This window comes from Triturus cristatus, chromosome 4_2, assembly GCF_964204655.1.
Source record: "Triturus cristatus chromosome 4_2, aTriCri1.1, whole genome shotgun sequence".
NCBI classification, from domain to species: Eukaryota; Metazoa; Chordata; class Amphibia; order Caudata; family Salamandridae; genus Triturus; species Triturus cristatus.
In genome coordinates, this window is record NC_140586.1 from 57,318,790 (window position 1) to 57,340,823 (window position 22,034).

Here is a 22,034-nt window from a genome sequence, read left to right on the forward strand (position 1 = left end):
TGGAATAATGATCAGCATGTTGAGTAGAGTTCTCATATGTAATTTCCCAACACCACCAAAAGGCATCTTGGAACATGTGAATCAAACCATTCAGTCAAAAACTTCTCTGGCTGATCATTCAGGTTTCTAGCCAATTTTCTTTGAATTAAAAAGTTGAAACGCACTAATATCAATCAATCGATACCAGTCTCCTTCGAGCCTCGTAAAAGATGTACATTGTCTGTGCTGCATGATTGCGAATACACATCTATCACAAAAACGTCATAAACACCTACGTTTTACTACTAGGGTAAAAACAGGACACATAGCACAACTGGGTTAGTTGCCTTTGAATTGGGGATACAGGGAGTTGAAAGCAGAGCAGAGGAAAGGTCAGCATAAGAATCAAAGAAGTGTTGTGGTGAGATGGATGGAATAGAAAAGAAAACCAAAGGAATGACTGAAAGACAATACTAGAAAAGTTTAAGACCAAGAGGAAAGCAAGGAAGTCCAGAGGCAAGGAAGAAGAGTGGCGTAAGTAGAATACCACAAAGAGGCCAAGGGGCAGACCAATAGGGAAGAATAGCAAAGTGACATTCAGTTAAGGAAAAATGAAGGAAAAAGACAGTTGAGGGCAGGGGAAGAGAAGGCATGGAAGAAGAGAAAGGGAACCAAAGTTAGAGGAATGGCACAAATACAAAGGTTAGCGATGAAGAGGAAAAGGAGAGAAACAAATGGACAGACACCAAGGAACGACTGGTAAGCATGGGCATACCAAAAGACCAAGGAAGCGCAAATAAAGGACACGTAAGTGAGCCCCATGTTCGATGGGTTCATGAATTGTCTTGCATGACTCAGACTTTAAAAGCTTAACCCTCTCTGTATTTTAACGTGATTTCCCTCTTCTACAAAATCACTTTTAAACAGTTCAGTTACTCGTCTGGTCATTCCTTGGATAGCTTTAATATCCTTATTTTTCTTGCTGTTAATGCCTTTTCTGATGATCGAGGACGACGGACGAAAGAGCGACAGAAGCAAAGAAGAAATTATTTAAAAAAGCAATAAATATTGAACCAAAAGATTAAAAGAACAATAAGGGGATTGAGAATAAAGACAGCAAAAGCGAGACAAAAATGTAAAGCATAGTCACACACACAAAATAAATGGACCACTGATTTTTCTCCCAAGTTATATTTTACAAAAACACAAGAACAATTCAATAAATAGAAAACAAAATTACAAAAATTAACAAACTTTATAGTAAAGTAAGGAGTGTGGGGGGTGCCACCCAGGTTAGTGTGAGCAAGCAGCCCCCCCCCCTCTTTCTGAACATCATATTGCAAAGTAAAAGGTTAATCTTTCCCAGTCCATATATTTAATAGGTCAATCAATCATTAGATCAGTCTTCATAGCAAGCTTCTGGACCCAGAGGAGCTGAGCGCTCCAAATTTGTTCCTGAGAATTTATACAGTGTAGGGAAATTGGGGGCATGAGCGGCCAAGGAACTGGGACCCCAGCCAGCTATGCCGCACTTAGAAAACCACATGCTGAGGAGCAGGAGAAAGAGGCAACAGCAAGAAATTTTCACAGGGTTGGGGGCGGCCCCTACCATATCCAGAGGTGTGGCCAACATGAGGTAAACCCCTCAACTTTTTCAGGTGGCAAGGGGCAGGTGAGGCATGAGGTATGCCCCTGTGAGTAAGGGCTTGTCCCCTCTGTGCTGCAGATGCCTGTGAGGTAAACAACACATTTTGATGTATTCAAAGCAAGCATGTCCTGGCAACGCCCACCATCCCCAACACTATTCCATGGTTAGAGGCGGTCAATGCTTTGCGCTCTTTAAATATTAGAAGGAAGGGGTGGAATAGATAGGAGGTAAGCCCCAGACATAAATGATATAGCAAACTAAGACCCCTTCTGGAAAACAGAAAGGCCCGTGTAACGAAAGCTAGAAAGGTGAAACCTGCAAGGCTAATGATTCGCAATTTAAAAGAGTTAATTCTATCAAGCCAGTGACTCATAATTCAAAGGAAAAAATCTGCAGGGTTAATTTATCCCGATTTAGAAAAGTAAAGTTTACAGGTTGCGATTCCAAATCTAACAAGGTGACATGTGCAGGGGCCATTACCTTACCAGAAAAGTAAAAAATAAAGGGCCCTTCTGTGGAAACCTAGTTAGAAAATCTACAAGCTTTGCATCCAAATCTAAAAGTGAAATCTGCAGTGCCTTGGATTGTATTCCCAAGAGTGAAAAATTTTAATTTTACAAGACCCCTGTATCAAAATACAGAAGAGTGAAAGGTGCATAATGACAAATCGATAGGTGAAACCTGCAGTGGCCCATGAATCGTAACTTAAAAGGGTAAAGTTGCCATGGTCCTTTAATCTAAAATGAAGGCCAAAATCTTTAAGGCTCATGTATCATAACTTAAATAGAGAAATCTGTAAGGTCCGGTGATTGGTATTTTTGACAGGAGAACTTTATGAAGCTAGTGAATTTTGACATACGTAATTAAAATCAGCAGGACCAGTGCTGTGAAAAACAGAAGATTAAAATTTACAGGGCCCGTGCACCGTAATCAAGAGGAATATATGAAGGACCCAAGTACTCTAGTTTACTTTCCCAAAAGCTTAATTATATGATAAAGTTGAAAGGCTTGGAACAAAAGACCAAGGAGGGATTCAACTAGCAGCACAGTTGTGCGACTCAATTCAAGAACAATCGCATGAAATAGAAAGGACATTAGCAAGTGGAAAAACCAAGGGCCCAACTATGTTACAATTGGGACTGGGCAAGTGTAAACATCAGCCTTGCAGGGCTCGCCTTAGTGAGGTTTGGAGTCCATAGATCGAATCCCAGTGCATTCCATAAAAGCGCAGTCCTTCTTGGCACTACTCTAACTCCAAGATTAAGTTAAGAGTAAGCAGGTCACGAAATATCTGAGTGGGGTGGCAACATTATTGCTTTATTTGGAAGGTGTCTCTAAAGTGCTTCTATAAACAGAACACTTGCAAAGTCCTGGTGCCCAGGGGCACACTGTGGGCCACTGCAAAACAAAGCCTGGGAAAACCGGCCAATGAGTGGAGATAAAGGGGGATCCAGTCAATCCAGTGGGAGATCAAAATGGTGACAGTTTCAATGAGACAACCAAGTCAGAACATGGAAAGCAGACAGTCAGGTGGGACAGTAGGTTGTGCCTTCCACATCAGAGCAATGGCATATACGCACTAAGTGTATTATATTATAAAGCTCTATCCTGTAGAGCGATAAGCTAAACAATGTAGACTAAAGGGCATAGCGCCTCAGGGGAATGGCAGACTGTACGAATCCAGAGGCATGAGGGTGAGGGGGCAGATATACTGGCAGAAAGCTAGGAGGCTATTTGTGCAACAGGGGGGCTTAGAGATTTCTTTTAACGGGACAACATTAAGCGAGGGTTCTGTGAAATCTAAGCACCGTATTGTGATGAGGCAAAGGAGTGTTAACACGTGTGCATCAGGCACAGCTTCATGTCTTAAACCGGAGTATTCAAATTCAAAAGGGGCAAGGGCGCCGAAGTGGCCACTGCATCAAGGATTAATTCACGGTCCCTTTTCTTGAGCAATACTGAGTCACTAAGGGAGAACCCAACTTCTGGAGGTGGCGGCAGTGGTCAGTGCAGCTTCTCTTGAGGTACTGGGTCGAGTCGGGATCATTCACAAACAGAATAGGAGAGAATAACTTTCTTTAAGTAAATGATACCATAGTGAGAAGACACAAGTGGTCCGTTTGCATCAGCGAAAAGATGTGCTATGCTCAAATCTTAAAAACACAAAAATGACAAGAGATCTGGTATGACCCTCCGCTCCGACAGCCAAGCAGGTATGACACCAATGTACTATCGCTCCACCTTTTTCCCTTGAATGGCCTGCAGTACCTACCATTTGACACTCGGCTACTTAAGGTACACAGTAGGAAGAGAAGGGTCCAGGGCTTTCTGCTTCATTGTCCGTTAGCGCCCACGGTCAGGCAGCTACTGCGTGGCAGAGGGTGCAATAAGACAGCAACTGGAAGCTGTCCATTTCAACAGTCTACGCCTCTAGGAGTCTCACTTCGAACAGACACGGGCTGCCCGAAGCTTCCACCAGGAGCAGCCGTCGAAGTGGGACCACTGTTCAACTCGTAAGCAAACCATAAACAATTCCATTGAATTTAATTAAAAAAATAATGGACTCCACTGCGGTCTGCCACAACGCATCGAAAAATGGGAGAGCACTCCGAGTAACGGCAAGAAATGATTGAGCACATGCAGGAATGTTTGGAGCGGAAAGGTGCAGGACGCGGGAGCGAGTCTGCCTGGGCCAGAAGGTGAGGCGCAGACTCCATCCGTGCAGAATGCCCTGGAGCAGAACACACACTACTAGGAATTCTGGGAGTGCAGGCCCCAATCTGCAGTGCTGCACGCGGGGTCCACAGGTGAGGGGGCACGGGGGCTGATCCACAGACACTGGCCGCAGAGCCTGCGTGCGCAGAAATGTTCAGTGTGGAGCCCAGATGCGCAGACATGCTCGCAAGGGAGTCCACGGGTGCCTCAAAGTTGCCAGCAGGCTCCATTTGTGCAGGAATAAAGTCTACACGCACGGCAATGCTTGGGTCAGGTATGCCGCAATGGTGGGTATGGATTACATGGAGGCCACAACACCGAGTGTGACGGTTTCTTGGTTATCCTTCAGTTTGCTGGAGTTGCGTTGCAGAGTAATACTGACCACAGCATAAACCAAGTCCTTCTAGCACTCCCCTCCTCTTCGTTAAATAAATAAATATAAAATTAAATATCAACCATTTTATAAAGAATAAAAATAAAAACGGAGGAAAGAGTGGCTTTGTGTGAGCCGGGCACCAATTTGCACAAGAGTCCCATCGTCTTACAAGAGAGCCCGTGTGAGGCAGGGGTCCCACACAAGCGCCTGGCGTCAGCCGAAGCGCTCCCGCACCAACAGCATCAGCTTCTTTTTGCCCTTGTAGGTCTGTTTGAGGTTGTCCAGGAACTGCCCGAACTGCAGGTGTCCGTCGGGGGCCAGCAGGAAGGTTTCCCGGGCTTTGCACAGAAACTCTATAAATTCCCCATAATGCCGCGGGCTGATGTGCGTGAGCCGCGAGTGGGTGGTGCTGATATAGGCAGTCATGGCGGCGTCTAGCAGCTGGCACAGAGGGGCCTTCTCCGTCCCCAGCAGCTTGCCGTTAGTCCTGCGTCCGGGGAGCCCCGCCAGGCCGGGCGTGGGGATACTCCAGCGCCGCAGGATGTCCGAGAGGACCGGGGCGCACTGCACACTTTTGATCACCAGCGGCACCACGGCGGCCAGCTCGTTCTTTCCCAGCGAGTGGCTCAGCGAGCAGGCCCAGAGCACGTCATTCACGGCCGGGTGCGTGTCCTGGTTGAAGGCGATGTTGAGGTGCGAGAGCGCCAGCATGGCCAGCTTGTAGGCCCGGAGCAGCAGGCCTCGGTGCTCCATGTAGCGGGCGACGGTGAAGAGGTGGGAGTGGCCCATGCTGGTGCTCGACGAGTCCAGGACGATCTGGTAAGCCGCCTCGAAGGCGGCGTGGTTCTTCTCGCACAGTGTGAGCGCGGGCAGCGAGCAGTTCTGGGGGTCCTTCATGGCGCACTGCAGGGCCACGGTGCGGGCACAGCTGCACAGCTCCTCTCGCTGGCTGTAGTCCAAGCTCAGCCGCAGCAGCGTGGAGTGCGTGGTGCTCGTAACAGCCACGATGGTCGTGGCCTCGATGGCCGTGAACAGGGAGTACCAGTTTTGCATGATGTTCATCAGGGCCTGCACACCTAGAGGAGAAAACACAATGTTAAGTAAGCGAATGGCCATGGGTCTTACATTTCTACAGTCTAACCAGCCTACTGTGCTGGAGGAAACGTCCTCAAGGCCCCACAGCAGACCAACCATTCCCCATAGGGTCTGGAAGAAGCTACACACCACCACCCACTTCACAGCCCCGAATTGCACATGGACCCACCAAACTTATTCAGATCAAGCCTGCTTCGCTGCTCCCTACACTCATGAAAGAACACAGAACCCTGGAGAAGGCCCTACATAACCCCTTATGCTTTGGCTCAAAAATGCCCACTGTGCTATTGCTCACGTTGATTCAGTCAGTATTATGCAACATATATTCTTTTGTGAAGTTTCCAACTACCTTTCTACCCAGGGGGTGACACTCTACTCCATACTCCGTTGGAAAACATACATTGAGAAAATGCACCAGAAAGCCTCAGCCAAACTGCTTATAAGGGCTACGTCAACTCCTGTGCAGAGCAAGGTGTGCTCAAGCAACGCATTATTGGACCCACAGCAGTATATGCAGACAGGCACGAGACAACTGAAGCAAATGCAAATGACCGCTACGAGCCAGCCCAGCCCACTCAATTCACATTTAATGTAGTGCACTGGAAACTTGTAAGGAAACACTGAAACACATTTGAAACTAGGACACTCATATTGAAGACACATGGACATAGGAGAGTCAGCACACACAGATAGGGAAGCATAGACAAAAACAAATATTGAATATGACCGATATGAGTACTACCACAAACTAGCCACCTATAAAAACAAGCGCTCTTGCATTTTCAAGAGTTTAAGCTATTGGCATTATTGACAATGCTTTTTATCGATTTTGATAATTAACACAAATAAAAGGCATGGTCATTTACAATGTCAATAGCTCAAACTCTTGTAAATGCGAGACCTATTTCATTTCAAAGAAGAGGCCCCCCCCCATTGACCCGGGCCCCTTGGAAAGTAAAAATGCGCATGGCACGCTGAATGCTGCGGGAAAGCATGTTGTGCATGCAGTAGGAGAAACGCATTAAAGAAAGTAGTGCTTACAGGCTAAATAAGACATACCATGTAACAACCGAAGTAAAGGGTCAGTCCTACTGGGAGGTTACAAATGAAGTCAAGGCAGTACAAAGGAGGGACTAACAAGCCTATTAACGAATCAGAAGCCAGCATTTACAAAGGACAATGACAAATATGGGCAGAGAGTGGGCAGAGCTTCAAGTCCATACTTCAATACAGCATGCCTCGCAGAGTAGTGCATGCGATGCCCAGGCTCGAGCTAAACAGCAGAGGCCCAAATCAACAGAGGAAAAGATTGAATGAACAGTGGCAGTCGAGAGTGAAAGGTGGCCCAATTACAAACACAAAGTGAAGAAAAAAACTGCCTGAAGGAGGGATTGAAGCAGACAAGACACAAAGTGGAAGACAAACGCTTCAGTGACAAAGAAGCACACAACGGGAAAAAAAACTTTCATAAATATAACTATGCAAACAGATAAAATCATTTAAACAAATCGCAAATAAATACTGAGACTAACCAACAGAGACAAAGTGTCTACTAGTATTAATTAGACAACTATCCCCACCGGAAACAGATGCACATTTGCTTCCTAATACAATATGCATATTGTATCATTAGCTTTAGCTCACTATTAAAAAAAAAAAAAAAAAAAAAAAAAAAAAAGTAAACCGCCCCTCCCTCAATTTCAAACCCTGAACCCCGCCCACATTCCTCTCCCTGTCAGTGGGTGCCGACTGATGTTGGGCTGTGAGGCATATTCCCTTTCTTACCGATTTCAGTAGCACAGCTGACGAGCCAGCGCACCATTTCCCTCCGCCGCCATGTCATAGTGTTCAGAGTCATCCTCATCACCTGTAAGAGAAGCAACGCACATTACAAAGAGAACCATGTTGTTCCTTGATTACCAGACAAAACATTTTTTAGGAGGCATCACTGCCAGCCTTCTTTGCCATTTGTCACAGAGGGTGGAAGCTCCGTCATCAATGCAGAGACTAAACACACCCAACACTCTCCCCCCCATTTTATTGCTGGGACAACTGAATTAGGCAACCTCAGTTAACACTGCACTATATAATCTCAGAGGCAGCACTACCACTGCTCTCCTCAGCATGATCCACAGTAGCCCATTATCCTGCCAGCTAGTTGTGGGTAAGAAAGTTCCTTCTTTCAAAAGTTTGAAATTGTGGCATGGTCTAATGAGACTCCTTACTAGCCCCCTTACTAGCCCCCTCACCAATAACTCTGACTGAGGTTGCAGTGCTCTACACATCATTGATGCTTCTACATTCCACTTCTGGAAGCTCAGCGCCTGCGTTCCTGTGCCTTTTGCTGTCTCAACCACAGGTTCCATTTTTATTGATTAAGGGGTGAGCACACTCATTAGAACAGCTCTTATCATCCAGCAATTTAGAAAGAAAATGGAGACTTCTCTTCAAAGAGTACACCAACCTACATAAGAACGTGCCATCACCTGCCTCATAATAAACAGTCTTAATCACATCTCATGTCCACTGTTGAGACTTCCTCGCTCTTCATCTAGGTTCATACCATACAGGTAGAAAATGTCCAGACAGAGGCTTAGATTCTTACTAAACATAGTAAGTAAGCTTTCGAATACCAGTCGCCCAGCAGAAACTCCTGCTGCAGAAGACACCACACAACAGACTCCTACCTGAAGGCCAAGCTCTAGGGAGATGCCTAGGAGGCTGCTGTCCGGAGTGGCATTAGCAGGCGTGGCGGTCTTGCAAGCATCCTGTGCTAGCTTGAAGAGTAGCGCAGGGGAGTGGATGTTCTGTTGGATGGATCCCAGCACTGTGTGCAGCCACTTTGGGTCCCCTGGGGGAAGGAAGATGAAATATGTAAGCTGGTGAACAACCAAAGGTTTTCCAGACAGAAACAAACAGACAGACAGACCCAACCTTACCCTTGGCAGTGGTGAGCATGGCAGATGCCAGCTCGCACTGACGTGTTTCTAAGTGGCCAAGGATGAACCATCGAGGGAATCGGTTCGCCATCATAGAGTCTAGGGGGTTGTGGTGCAGCAGATCTGGAGGCCTCATGGCTGTTTCTAGCACAGGAAGTCTGAAAGGCAAAGAAGAATCAAAGGCCATGATAAACAGGATTTCAAAGCACTGAAAGACAGAGCACAGAACATACAGCAGAGGAGTTGGGAGATGGCATCAGAGGTAAACTGGACAATCAGAGAAGAAGGCAGCAGGTGACTTACCTCATGGCTCGAAGAGCAACCCTGTAGGCCAAATCAGCATCATGAGGCAGGAGAGCAGTGAAGAGGTATCGGGCAAAGGTGTGCATGGGTACACTCTCCCGGAAGACCACTTCACCAAATCCACTGAAAGGACCACCTTCAAAACAAAATAAAGTCAGAAAATCATTGCCCATGCAGTGTCCCGCATTAAAACAAAGCTACTATATACATCCAAAGAGTGAAATCTCTCATGTACACAGAACTGCACAGCCACTTGGGGCTATCACACATTACACTGAACCTTTACAAATGGGTCCTTTCTTCTATCTTCAATATCATCCTCAAAGTAAACAGTTTACTTGATGGAATATCTCTGTGTGTCCGGAAGATCCACATGAGAAGTAGCAATTACTGAATGAGTTTGTGGAACGTGTGTTTACTCAGCCAGAGGGGTTTTCTTGGGTAGTAAACAGACAATTGGATGATTCAATGCATTATAGAATGTGTCCCCTTGGATACTTTGTTACTAGCAGAGGCACACCTTTCACTTGCCCGGATATGCCAGATCCACTCCCTTACAAGCACTTTCCCGGAACTCCACCATTTTCTACTTCTGTCATTTATCTTTTCAGCCCCCTTAATGTAGATCTACCTCAAGTTCTACCACACCACACTTACCTTCCAGCAGCAGGAGAGCTTGCTTCCTCAGCACCTGGACCAGTTTCTCATCCAGCTCCATCTCAGCCAGGAGTGCAAGAAGTTGTTCCTCGCTGCGCACCACCTTGTCCTGAGCGTACAGTCCCTCCGGCATAGCCCGCTGCTGCCCCAAGCCCATGAGGGCGACCTCCAAAGCCAGGCTAAAGTAGGATTCACCAGAGCTGGGATTGGAAGGGACTGGCACATGTTGGTACACCACCTTCTTCATTTCTACTGTGGAATCTGAGGCAAGAGACAGTTCACATGTCACAAACACCAAACGTTTTCTCTCAAATGCGAATGGAGCAAACAGAAGGAGCACAAAGACAATGCTCAGGAACGAGGGCACATGGGTTCTCCAAATGCCCATAAATAAGGAAATCTTTTTTACAGGCATGATCCTGAAGGGCCAGAAGGACTGGATACATTACAGACTTTCAGGATAGCCATAGTTACATAAATGGGTTCCAATTGGATTAATTGAATCTATATTTATCTTACATGTATCTAGCTCTGGTGGACGGCCTTGGACACCCTAGATCTAGTACACAGCGAAGACTTAATGCATGTGCTGCTAAAAAGATTTACATAAAAGGGACAGCATTCCTCAACCAGGCAAACAGTCAAAGTCCAACCAGGCAAAGATTCAGAAAATACATCCCCGTACCTAGACATTACACTTCTGACAACAATTATTCTTTGGCATGCAACATCTCCCCCTTGCACAGGCCTGTTCTACAGAGTCAAGACTTCCTAATGCCCGCATGCACAATTTAAGTTGGCTGCTTTTTACCTCCCATGACCAGAACTACTTACCAGCATACAGTGCAAGACCCTCCTCATCTGCCCGAGATGCCTCAAGGAAAGTTCTGCACAGGCACCCAATGGGATCTAGAGGGTGCCCAACCCAACCTTCCAGGTTGGTGATGGTTGTTGTGCCTTTTTGCAGAAGCTCTACAAAGAAACAAGAGAAGTCAGCCTTAATTTGGTTCATCACTCCACAGGAGAAACGCCTTCTTTCCTTAAGCTACAAGAGTAGCCATGCAAGGGATACTGCACTGCATTCATGGCCACAAGATTTAGGGTCCCTTTCTGTGCCAATTTCTGGTACACAACAATCATCCTCTATAAGCTAAGTAAATCTTAAATGTCCCTCTTTCCTACAACAGTGCATTACTTCCAACAACATCCATTAACACCACCAACTTTGACTCACTGCACAATTTATTTTTAATCCTACTGACCATACTAGTCACCGCCAAACCCCTTCTCCATACCATGCAAGTAACAATAGCCCATCTATACGCCAGTTCTTATTCACTCACCTTTCTTCTGTTGCTTGGATGCTTCCAGTTGGTGGCGCTGCTGGAGCCGCATGGTGTTCACCACTGCCACAGCCAGCCGCAGGGATTCCTTGGGGTATCCATGAGAGCGCAGGGCATCCACACGGGCACAAGCCATAGGGAAGTGGTCCCCTAACCAGAGCGGGCGACCTTGTGGGTCGAAGGACAGCTTGTCACCACAACTCTTCATACCCAGGCTGTAATATTCGCTGCCCAGAATCTTCTGTAGGTGGGCATCACCCCAGCGTAGTTCACCCGCCTTAATGGCACGTCCAAACACTGTCTGACGGGTACCACCTGCAGCAAAAGAGTACGAAAAACCAGACCTCAGTGAGATATTGGACAATGGGTCAGGCAAGCTTTTGCATCCTAAAGGCTACTTTACCAAGGTGCCAACATAGATGCTAGATGTCAATATGTGCGTTCCATTCTTTAGTTCCCTTATCTAACAGGGTCTGGTTTAAATTACTGAGTTGCGTACTCAAGGGAGTGTGCAGCATGGACGCTCATGTCCTAAATTTAAAGGAGTGGATACATCATAAATCAAACAACATGAACAAGGAACTGACTACTACACTAGGCATAGCTTTGAAAATATGGAAAGCACTTGGCTTTCAGCTGTGTGATGGTTCACACAAAGGAGGCAAGAGAAAACCTCTCTCTCTGGGCAAATGACAAGGTTACGTTTTTTTATTTCCATCGGTCAACTCTAACTGTACCTTGATGCTGGCTCGAGGGGAACTGAAAGCCTGAGCTAGCTCCGGGGGCGTCAAAAGAGTAGTTTCCTTCTTCTAGCGGGCAAACATCCATGTTATTCCATTTCTTGAGAAGCTCGAGCCACACTGCTCTCTCTTCGGCTTTACAGTGAGGGTTTAGGAGAACACACACCCACAGAGCACCTGTAGTAAGAGATAAAAGAGTTTGAAACCTTGACAAAAAAAAAAAAAAAAAAAAAAAAAAAACACACACACACACACACACACACACACACACACACACACACGGAAGATACCTAGGGATACCAAGAAGACAGGGTGGAGGTTGAAAGGGAAGTATACTCTATGCAACCAAAGCCACCCCCAACCAATGCAACCTACAGTCTGCCATCACCCAGCCGAAAGCAGACACTTGCCAACCACCGACCCAAAGCTAGTCACAATCCAATCAATGGGTAGGAGCACCCAACCTATTCTGGGTACAGTCTATCAGTTCTAAACTGATGACTGGTACAGTCTCCCACCAACCAACCGACGTAAGAAACAACTGAGCCCTGTCCAAACAATGCTGCGGATGTCAAGGCACCACTGAATCAGTTCTCACACTCAGTCATGACTGGCACCCAACAAACCTAGCCACAGAACTATAGCCACCTTTTCAACTTCTTACTAGGATCTGCCATAGTGACCGAATACAAACCCATCTCTCCCTACAAAATCTCACCAATATATAATGCCTAAAACAGGCTGAGTTAGTGGGCGCATCAGGTAGACCAAAACCAGAAGCCAGCCAACACGGCAGTGCTTACAAAAATGTACCTACAGCAATTACACCAGATGTATGCACATTGAACCTGCCACTTCAGGTACACAAAATAATTTTGCTTAGAGAGATTATCTAGGTAAATTATTCATTGAATGTGGTCGCCCATCCATCTAGTAACCATGGTGATAACATGGGGTATTACAGAAAAAGAAATGAAATGTTGGGGCTCACGGATTAATGCATACTTGTTTCACCTGTAGGTGGAAATTAATAACCGATCTTTCTAAGGATCCTCCCCAAAAACTGCCAGTGGCAGAATGCACTTTAGCAGAGTGCTTGATTGGAGATCAAAGTAGCAGCCATGGTTAGCCTCTATTTTTTTTGCTATCTGGTCTGCTTTCCTTTCCCCAATGCCATTGTTTAACTTTTTGCAGTTAACGATACAGATCCTGGGAGCTACTTTGTAAATCTAGCATCACACCCCACCACCCTAAATATATATATATATATATATATATATAAAAATACAAAATCATTTTATGTACAGCAACAGTTGACAGCCTGAGTTTCTAACTATTTATCCATACATGCACAGATGGGACAATACAATCCAACTTTATATATTTTCATTCTTCTCCATACACATGCAACCCTTTCTATGTAGTTATGTATGTATATATTGATTACCTTACTCCTACTGCAGACAGAAAAAAGGCCTTCAAATCTCTCCAATGCATATGCCACCTTGCAACGCATGCATTTGGAACGCATACCACTACAACGCGTCGTTACAACGCAAGTCATTACAACGATTTGCTGTAGGTGGGGCGCTGGATGTTGGAATAGTATAATTTACTATTCCAACTCCAGTCTGTGCAACAGTGGGAAAGGTGTTGGATTTAAAATCCAGCCCCCTACAGCAAGTCGCTGTAACAGCTTGCTTTGTAAAGGCATGCGATGTAATAACGCAGTCGTTATAAGGACCGCGTCGTAATGATATGTGATGTGTAAACATCTTTGTAAACTAGATTTACCCTCTCCAATGCACTACTCTATATCTCATCCTACATATCTCTTGATATATCCTCTACCGCCACTCTAACCCCAAACCTCATTTTACTACTATTATCTCCCCATTAACCCTTGACTCTTCCCTCCTTTATTCTAATAAATCCAACTAACAGTCTTGCCTGCTCACCGATCAAATTAACAACTTGTATTTCCCTATACAAATCCATTTTGGGATGCAGAGTAGCATGCTACTCGCCGAAAAGCGCTTAAATGCCTCGTCAGAGATAGTAAGTGCTATAAATACAATTACAATTGTTTAATGGTCGGACAACATGGGGATTCCACACTTCTGAAAGCAAAGAAATTGATGTAACGATTAATCTGGGTCAAGATGTATCAAAGACTAAAAACTGCCTAATTTATGGAACCTGTTGTATAGGGATACAAAAGTGTGTTAAATACAAACGAACTGCTGAACATGTGAAGGGGCATGAATGGATGGATCATTCAATAACATAATAGAACACTAATCAAAAATGGCTGCCAAAGCAGCACACAGGCACCAATAGCGTTAAAAATATACCACTATCTTATAAAAGAAAATGACGTAGAGATTATCAGGTCTATCCACTAGTCTATCCACTGGTTACTTACTCCAATACCACACACAAACAAAGAGAGTAGGACAAGGATTTTTGGCAACTCGCCCTACAGATGGCAGCTTTAGTAAAGGACAGTATATAGGATTTCTTCCTCTTTCCTGACAAACCTATCAGAGACCGTACAGGATGTTGCGCTCCAGTAGATGATCCTACATCAGACGCCCATACTTTAAGCTGACCTCCTCACCTTGCGTCGTAATCTTTTTATGAAGGTCTGTCCTACCCCCCTCTTCAACAGAGCATCATAGAAGGCAATCTCCTCATTCAGGCAGCAAGAACTGCACACTTACCAAGCTCATCCCAGAGCTGCCGGCACTTGTCTGTCATGCCAGCTCCTTGCTGCCTCCAGAGGGTCAGGCGGGGGTCCTCCAGGAACTGCTCGGTCATCAGGATGAGCATGCGGGCGCCATTCGAGTCCCTCATACGCAACATCTCACGGACCTGTTGCAGAAGGGAGACGTTGTTAAGACATGTACATGTAGCCACCATAAGCAAAGAAGGTAAGTAGGTGGGCTCTAATGGGTCTTCAGTGGGAGGGGTAAGGAAGGGAATGAGCAAAGAGACTCCAGGGAGAAACAGACTGCCAGCCAATGTGGTAGGGAATGCGAGCGGAACACCAAAGCAAACGAGCCGCCATTTGCAACAGACACCAGCACATGCAGTCTGCTCATATTTAGTCTCAGGCAAGTTGTTCTCTTGACCTGCTTCAGCAGAATGTTGCCCTTAGTTGGAAGGCTAATCAGCAGACCAAGAACCCGAGCATCAGTTCCTGTAAGGGCAGGATCCTGCCTGCCTGCCTCCCAATATGAGACATGTACAGAGAAGGCAGAGCACTTAAGGGCTGCAGAATGTGGTGCTGCCTTGGTGGCGTGGGTTAGTGCAGCTAGAGCGGCAGCTGCACAGGCAACCGTACCTTGTTGAACATGGACTGCAGCTGTTTGCTAGCCCCGTAGTAGCCCCCGTTGGACAGAAGTTGCTTGACTTGTTCCTGGATTTGCTCTTCGTCCAGGTGCCAGCAGTTATCATCCTGGATGCCCGCTCCAGCCGTGGGATCTGGCGCTCCTGGAAGAAAAGCAAACAAAAAGACTGCTCAAAGGGAGGTATGCTAGCGAAAGAGCCAGAAACAAGAAAACAGAGGCTATCCACATCAGGAGTGAGTGCTTGAGACGGGTCTATGGAAAAAAAATGTATAAACCTAATTGAACACCAGGGTTAGAGATGGCAATACACAGGCAACTCAAGACAACCACCCTTTACACCCAGGGGAGGCTTTACGTTGGAGGAGGGCGAAGGATTAGCAAAAGTGCTGTTGCGCCCTGCACCACGCCATGTTAAGAGAGTTAAGTTATAGCAGATCATGTCAAGGTAGAAGGCCCCTACGACAGGCCATGAAAACTACAAGGGCTGACAGGAGTTTTTAATTCCACCCCTGGCATAGCCAGCATGGCTGTGTAAACGAAACCTCTGTTGCCAGTGAAATGGCTTGGGTCGGTTCGAATGAGATGACAAAAAGAACATCACTTTTCTTCTGGCTGCCATAGCCCCTCCCGTGTATTAAGATGAGCAGTACACAGACTGCATCGAAAATAAAAAAATTGTCTTAATCAAAAAATAAAGACGGAGTTATGGTGCTTAAGGCACAAGCTCTGGGAGACATGTTGTGAAGGGTGGACTGGTGGGTTGTGCGTTCCTCAAAGATCAGTACTGACCACACAATTCCAATGGCACTAGAAATTAATTTGATGGAGAGGACAACATTACCAGATCAGTTTAGATACTAATTCCTCCAAATGGAACTGTGGACCTCAATCTGTGACTACTGGTTCCTGACTGGGTGGCTCATGTTGTCCAACTGGAGAGGTACACAAAATCCAGGGCCAGCTGGACAACAACCCTGACTGTTTGCGGGCACTCTGGGAAAGATAAAATTCACCAACCCCAACATAGTTTTCACCCTTTCTGCTGAGATAACGTGGTTACCAAGCGGAGTGACAAAAACGGTAGTGAGCTGCTCTTCTCAGATGTGGGCTAACCTGAAGCTGTTTGACAGGCATCACACCGGAAATAATTCCCATAGCCAAATTTAAGTCTACCTCCCCATTTTAAGTCTTCCTTACCGTGTACCCGGTTGATCTCGGAGCCCAACAGAAGGATCTCGTCGGCCAACCTCTGGGCAGTGGGCAAGACCTCAGTATGATGTGCACTAATCAGGTACTGTACAAACTTCTGTAGCTGGTCACGGTTCATCTGGGACAAAGTTTCAGAGATAGGTAGGCGCAGTTCCACCTGCCGAGCATTGCGAATGCGGTAGAGTGAGAGTGCAACGACATGGGCACAGTAGAAGATGTCACGGTTGTCACAGCCACAGCTCACTGATGTGATCTTGCAGCGGTCAAAGCTGATGGATACATGATAGACCTTCTCTGGATCATTCTGGCTTGGAGGTTCAGTGACACTACCACTCAAATGGAATCCTGAAACACCAAGGACAAAAAGGAAAGACCAATGAGTGCCACATAAAGTGAACACACACATTCACAATCTGGCAGGCAGACCAACATACATACATACAGATTACTTATAAACATGTCTATTACAGAAACTTTGTATCACCTACATCGGAGACCACAGGCTAGTTTACTTGCCAATCAGAAGTAAAAGCATTACTCAAAAACTAGTTTTGAGTTTTTTTGTTTAAAAAAAGGAGCACTTTGAGTTTGGAGAGCCAGGAAACTACTACTTGAATAAATTGGTCCCACCTCTATTATCAACTACCAGAGAAGACACCAGTTACCGCGAGTTTTAGTATGCGGGGTCAAGCACATCTAATTCCAAGATGCAGCAGCCAAAAGCTTTACAGAGCAGGTCTCATTGTACAGCAGCAAGAGCATCCCACAAACTAGGTGCTGAACACCGAACAGTGCGATGCGTAGGGTGAGGCTGAAACAGATTACAGAAACAGGATGCAAAGAGGATTGGGTGGGTCTGTGTAAATGGGATAGTAGTCAAACACGCCTTTCCTAACTGCAGTTCGTTTATCTTTTTTTAAAAACACACACAACCCTAAATGGTTTCTAGTACTAAAACCGATCCAAGCCTCAAAAATACAAAGTTAGCAAATTAGCCGCTGGACCTAATCTCTTCTCTTAGTTACCCTACCTTTTTTTAACTCTTAATTAAACAGTCGCTCTGCACACCATTACAATCGGTTACAAATACAGAGGTGTAAAACAGTCGGTGAATTGCGAGGATGATAACATAGTGAGAGGTTTCTACGTTTGGAACATTCCGTCCCCTGTTGCCCCCGCCCACACCGGAGGCTTATTTCCTTCATAGCGCTTATATCTGGATGTTATCCAACTATGCCTATACTCGTCCCAATGGGGCAAGGTCTCTTCCCATTTTTTGATAAATAACCCTTTTCGCCTGCTGACACCAGTCCCTGTCGCGTTCTTCGTCCCTTACCCTCGGTGGGGCCCGCTGCTCCCCACGCTTGAGCAAGGTTTCTCTTCGCAATCCCCGAGGCCGGCATAAGCCAGATCCCAAGGTATTTGGGCCAACTCTCCTCCCCCCATAATCCCCAGAATGTGCCATCTTGCTTCTAGTGGGACCTGGTGACCTGTGGCTGCGCCCATAATCCTGATCACCCCCCTCCCAATAACAGTTCATGTTGGGGCAGGCCCATATGATATGAAAGAAGGATCCCACCTCCCCGCAACCTAGGGTGCATCGATCAGAGTCACCGACACCCCACCTATACTGGAATGTTATAGAGGCGTATGACCTGGGCAGGATACGGATCTGAACCAAATGAAAGTGCGCACAAATGGCACTCTCTCTAGGGCATTGCAGTGCATCCACCCAATCATCCTCCTCCAGGAGCCCCATGTCTGTTTCCCACGCTTTTCTCAGGGGGCCCAGCAGATTGTTAATGAGTTTCCGGTAGGTATAGGAGATGGCTTTTTCCAACATCGGGCCAGAAGAAGTCAGTCTTGAAGAGGAGAGTACTCTGGTATCTGTTCCCCCTTCTGGCAAGTGGCAGCGTAGGAAATGTCACAGCTATAAGTACCGGAAGCGCTCGGTGTCTGCCACCTGTATTCCGTCTTTAGATCACTGCCCCATCTCACCGGACGTCCCCCAGGTGATCAATACCTGTTAGGCTCCAGCGGTAGAAGCCCTGTAGGTATCCCACCTCTTGTAACCCATAACAGGCCGATAGAAGGGTCTGAGGAGTCAGTTTATTTTTTAATCCCATTCCAACAATTGTCGCCTCTCAACAGGCTCACACAACGGCCTGTTAATTCGTTGGGAGCAGTTTCTCACTGCTCTTCCGATAGAGCGCTGCTGGATAGCCTGTCGCTCCCATGGCGTACTGGTCCAACTGATATGGGGGCTCCGTGGTGGTACTGGTCCAACTGATATGCCGGCTCGGTAGTGTCCGTAAACACACAGCAGTTCATTGCGAACCTTCTGAACAGTGTTTTTAGAGAACAAAATGAAAAGCCTAAAGGGCTAATTAACAAGAAGAGATACAACATTTGGAAAGAAACCAGCATAGGTTCTTAGAGCCACTTTACAGCAACGAAAAAGAGAGACTCCCAGAGAAATGGGTGTAGGAATGTCACGGGCTCTTAAGACTCAAATTGAGAGACATTGGAGATAGAACGTCGACTAGTCCCCCCCCAAAGGCACATAAAACAAGCATTGGCATAGCCAATAGGTCTCGCCTTTAGGACCTTATAAGTGTTTAGCTATGCATCAGTTGCATAACTAAATACTTATAAGGTCCCAAAAGCGAGACCTATTGGCAATGCAAAGCAGCTGTGCGGCCGCAAAAGTGATCGCGATCACACATCAAAGCGGCCTTGCGGCCGCTAAAGTGAAAGTAATCTCGGTAAAAGTGGGGCGCGCGCCCGCGCACTGTAGCTCTAGGCTGGCCTGGTAGCACTTTTTGGAGCCCTCTCAATAAGTCTCGCCAGACCAGCGCATGCGCTGGGTCAGGCGAGACCTAAAAATAAAATTGTAGTGGGAGCTCAATGTTCAAAAAGAGAATTCCTAGGACATTAACTCTAGAAACAGCAAATTGAAACATTGACTTTCTACGGTGGCACACAGATAAACCAACAGGGATCCCTTTGGAGGGCAGACTCTACTTACAAAAACATACCCTGGCACAATTTCTATTGCTGGTGCCTTAAAATTTCTGTAGGATCTACTTTTTCACTACTGATTCATGGGAGTGGAATCGGCTAAGAAAAAAAAAAAGTCAGTGACAAAAGACACGGGGAGCTGGCCCTAAAGGGGTCCCCAGTGTCATTAATGGCTCCAGGAGGGCAGTGCCGCCCCAATCCTTTGTTATTTTCGGGCCCGCCCAAGGAGGTGGTGGTCCCTGGGCCGAAAATGCCTGGGTGGGGGGGGGGAAGAGTATCACGCACCCCAACCTCTCTCTCTATTTGGCCTGTCCCCGGGGAGATGGTGATCCCCAGGGTGGTAAAAGGTCTACAGAGGGGGGCCACACAGCCCCCCTCTTAAATTTGCATATTGGACTGGCCCCATGAAGGTGGCAGTCCCCGGGACTAAGATCGGCCATGGTGAGGGGGCCACATAAGCCTCCTCCCCATCACATAGATTTACATATGCCCCTGGCATATGTGGGGGGCTGAAAAAACAGACATGCATTTTTGTGTGCGAACTCGTCACAAAATGCGCCACGAAGAAAGATATATATTTTTTTTAATTACGTTTTGGCCCACGTGGGTGTCCTTGGGGACCCCAGCACCGGGCCAAGGGGGTCAGGGTATTTCTACCGGGCCCCCCACTCTTTATTTGTAACTTTTTTTGGGGGTGGCGGGGGATTGGCGGGGGGACTCAGTTGAGTCGGAGTCTCAAAATGGCCGCCAACACATCCTGGTTGAAGTGTTGGCAGCCAATCAGATCTCAGCACGACATCTGTTGGATTTGTGAAGGTTTGCGCAACTAGATATACAAATTTGTTTTCACCAAATCACAAAAATCTCTTCCCGGACCAATATCTAGCTTTCTTAAATTTTGTGTAATTCCGTTCTACGGTATGGGCTGTAGTCATGCCTAAAATTTCATTCGGAATCAACGGGAATTCACTTTCTGACCTCCCCCCCCTTTCTCATCCCCCCCCCCCCTTAACGGATCACCCCGAAACTTTCCAAATGCAAAACCGTTTTTCCTATGGAAACTAGGTCCTAACTAGAACTACATACGGACAACCACCAGTAGGAGATATTATACATATATAAATCAAAATATAAATACATTTGCAGGGCACACGCTGCAAACCAAAGATCCGGAGGCAGTCGCAGAAGAAGCACAGGTAGGTTTGAAAACGTCTTCCAATTTATTGTTAGCCAGTGAGGCAGAGGGACAAAAGCAGCTAGAGTTTACTGTGAGGCACCTACGAGGAAGCAGTCTATGGTTCAAAGAGGTGAAACTCAAGAAAAGCCCATGCTGCCGAACAGGACTGGCTACTTCTGCCAGCCACGACATTTACTGTACACAATGCACATTATTTGCCATTAATCTGCAACAGCCAGATTCCTTCACATGGCATGGTCCAATAAAACCCCTATATGCAAGAGCCAACACGCCAAGCATTTGATGACGTCGCACAGGCGACAGGACAGCATTACACAGTGATACTCTGAGTCACTCGGATACTGAGACACCCGGAGGTATTTAGGAACCATAGCTGTCAATAACGATATCTTTATTTAGGAAACACCTGCTGGGACGTGTCCTTAAAATAAAGCCCAAGGAAGGGAGTGTCTGTAGAAGGAACCACTGGTCACAGCATGTCCAAAAACACCTGCTGAAACAATCAGTTTACCTGCTGGCTCACTGCCGACTCAGGATATGTATGAAAGGTACTTATTACTGGACGATCACATGAAGCCCTTTAAACCAAGTCTGCACTATACTTTGTTGTATGAATAGGCTTCAATCCTTGCACAACTGAACAAAAAGGCCTCTAGACAAACTATGCTACACAAAGAAACGCCAGCTCAGTCTTGCACAATTATTCACAAAGCAACCACTCAACTTCACTAGCAAACAAAAAAAGATGCTGGCCATCTGGGCGTCAAAGGCCAACGCAGTCCTTCTCCATTCCAGACACAGCCTTCTTTAACTCTGATCTACAGAAGCACACAAGGCACTTTGTAATCACAAATGAAGTAGCAAACAAGTCCCTTTGAAAACCCGACAACCTAAAAAGGATTGATCAACAGATGGCAAATAACATCACTGACTAACTTCTCCGATTCATTTACGGCACCAATCTCTACTCCAAATTCACCAAAACCTTGCTTCGCTCTAATCACAGCAGCAAAGCAGCCTTTGCCTAAATAGTCAACCTTCGCCAAGTGGACTGCTAGAAAAACCTACGGCCTTTTTGCGTATATGGCACATATCTTTCTGTGGCCAGCATGCACGCATTTTGGAGGGCAGGCAGCACAAGCCTCTATGAAGACCTGGCTTGGAAGTTCGGGCTGGACTGTTCCCATGAGGCACAGGGTCAAGACTGATTTGCATATGGCTGGGTCTGACCTGGGTGGCGAAGTGAGCTAAAGAATGATGATGTATTCAACCCAGATCTGTGACTGGGGGCCAGAGTCTGAGAAGTTTCAGCACTCCATCCATCATCTCCTTGTGTTTGCTCTACGAAGGCAAGTACAGCCTGGGACTACACTCACCCTCGTGGAGTGTTCACTAAATGCCTTAACTGTCATGTATGGTCTCCAACTCAACAGCAACACACATACATAAACATTACCA

General features: G+C 46.4%; 1 protein-coding gene across 1 annotated transcript in view; it reads right to left on the reverse strand.

Annotated features, from left to right (window-relative positions):
- Positions 1–1,154: 1,154 nt before the first annotated feature.
- The window catches only part of ZSWIM4 (zinc finger SWIM-type containing 4), a 39,470-nt gene continuing 18,590 nt past the window's right edge, over positions 1,155–22,034 (reverse strand). Inside the window, exons 3-14 of the mRNA XM_085600488.1 lie at positions 16,346–16,702; positions 15,142–15,290; positions 14,519–14,669; positions 11,793–11,972; positions 11,056–11,370; positions 10,547–10,684; positions 9,713–9,973; positions 9,056–9,191; positions 8,753–8,910; positions 8,501–8,664; positions 7,599–7,680; positions 1,155–5,794 (exon numbers count right to left, since the gene is read on the reverse strand). Coding sequence (XP_085456614.1) covers positions 4,932–5,794; positions 7,599–7,680; positions 8,501–8,664; positions 8,753–8,910; positions 9,056–9,191; positions 9,713–9,973; positions 10,547–10,684; positions 11,056–11,370; positions 11,793–11,972; positions 14,519–14,669; positions 15,142–15,290; positions 16,346–16,702 — 2,954 coding nt within the window. The 3' untranslated portion in view covers positions 1,155–4,931. The remainder of the gene's footprint in view (positions 5,795–7,598; positions 7,681–8,500; positions 8,665–8,752; positions 8,911–9,055; positions 9,192–9,712; positions 9,974–10,546; positions 10,685–11,055; positions 11,371–11,792; positions 11,973–14,518; positions 14,670–15,141; positions 15,291–16,345; positions 16,703–22,034) is intronic.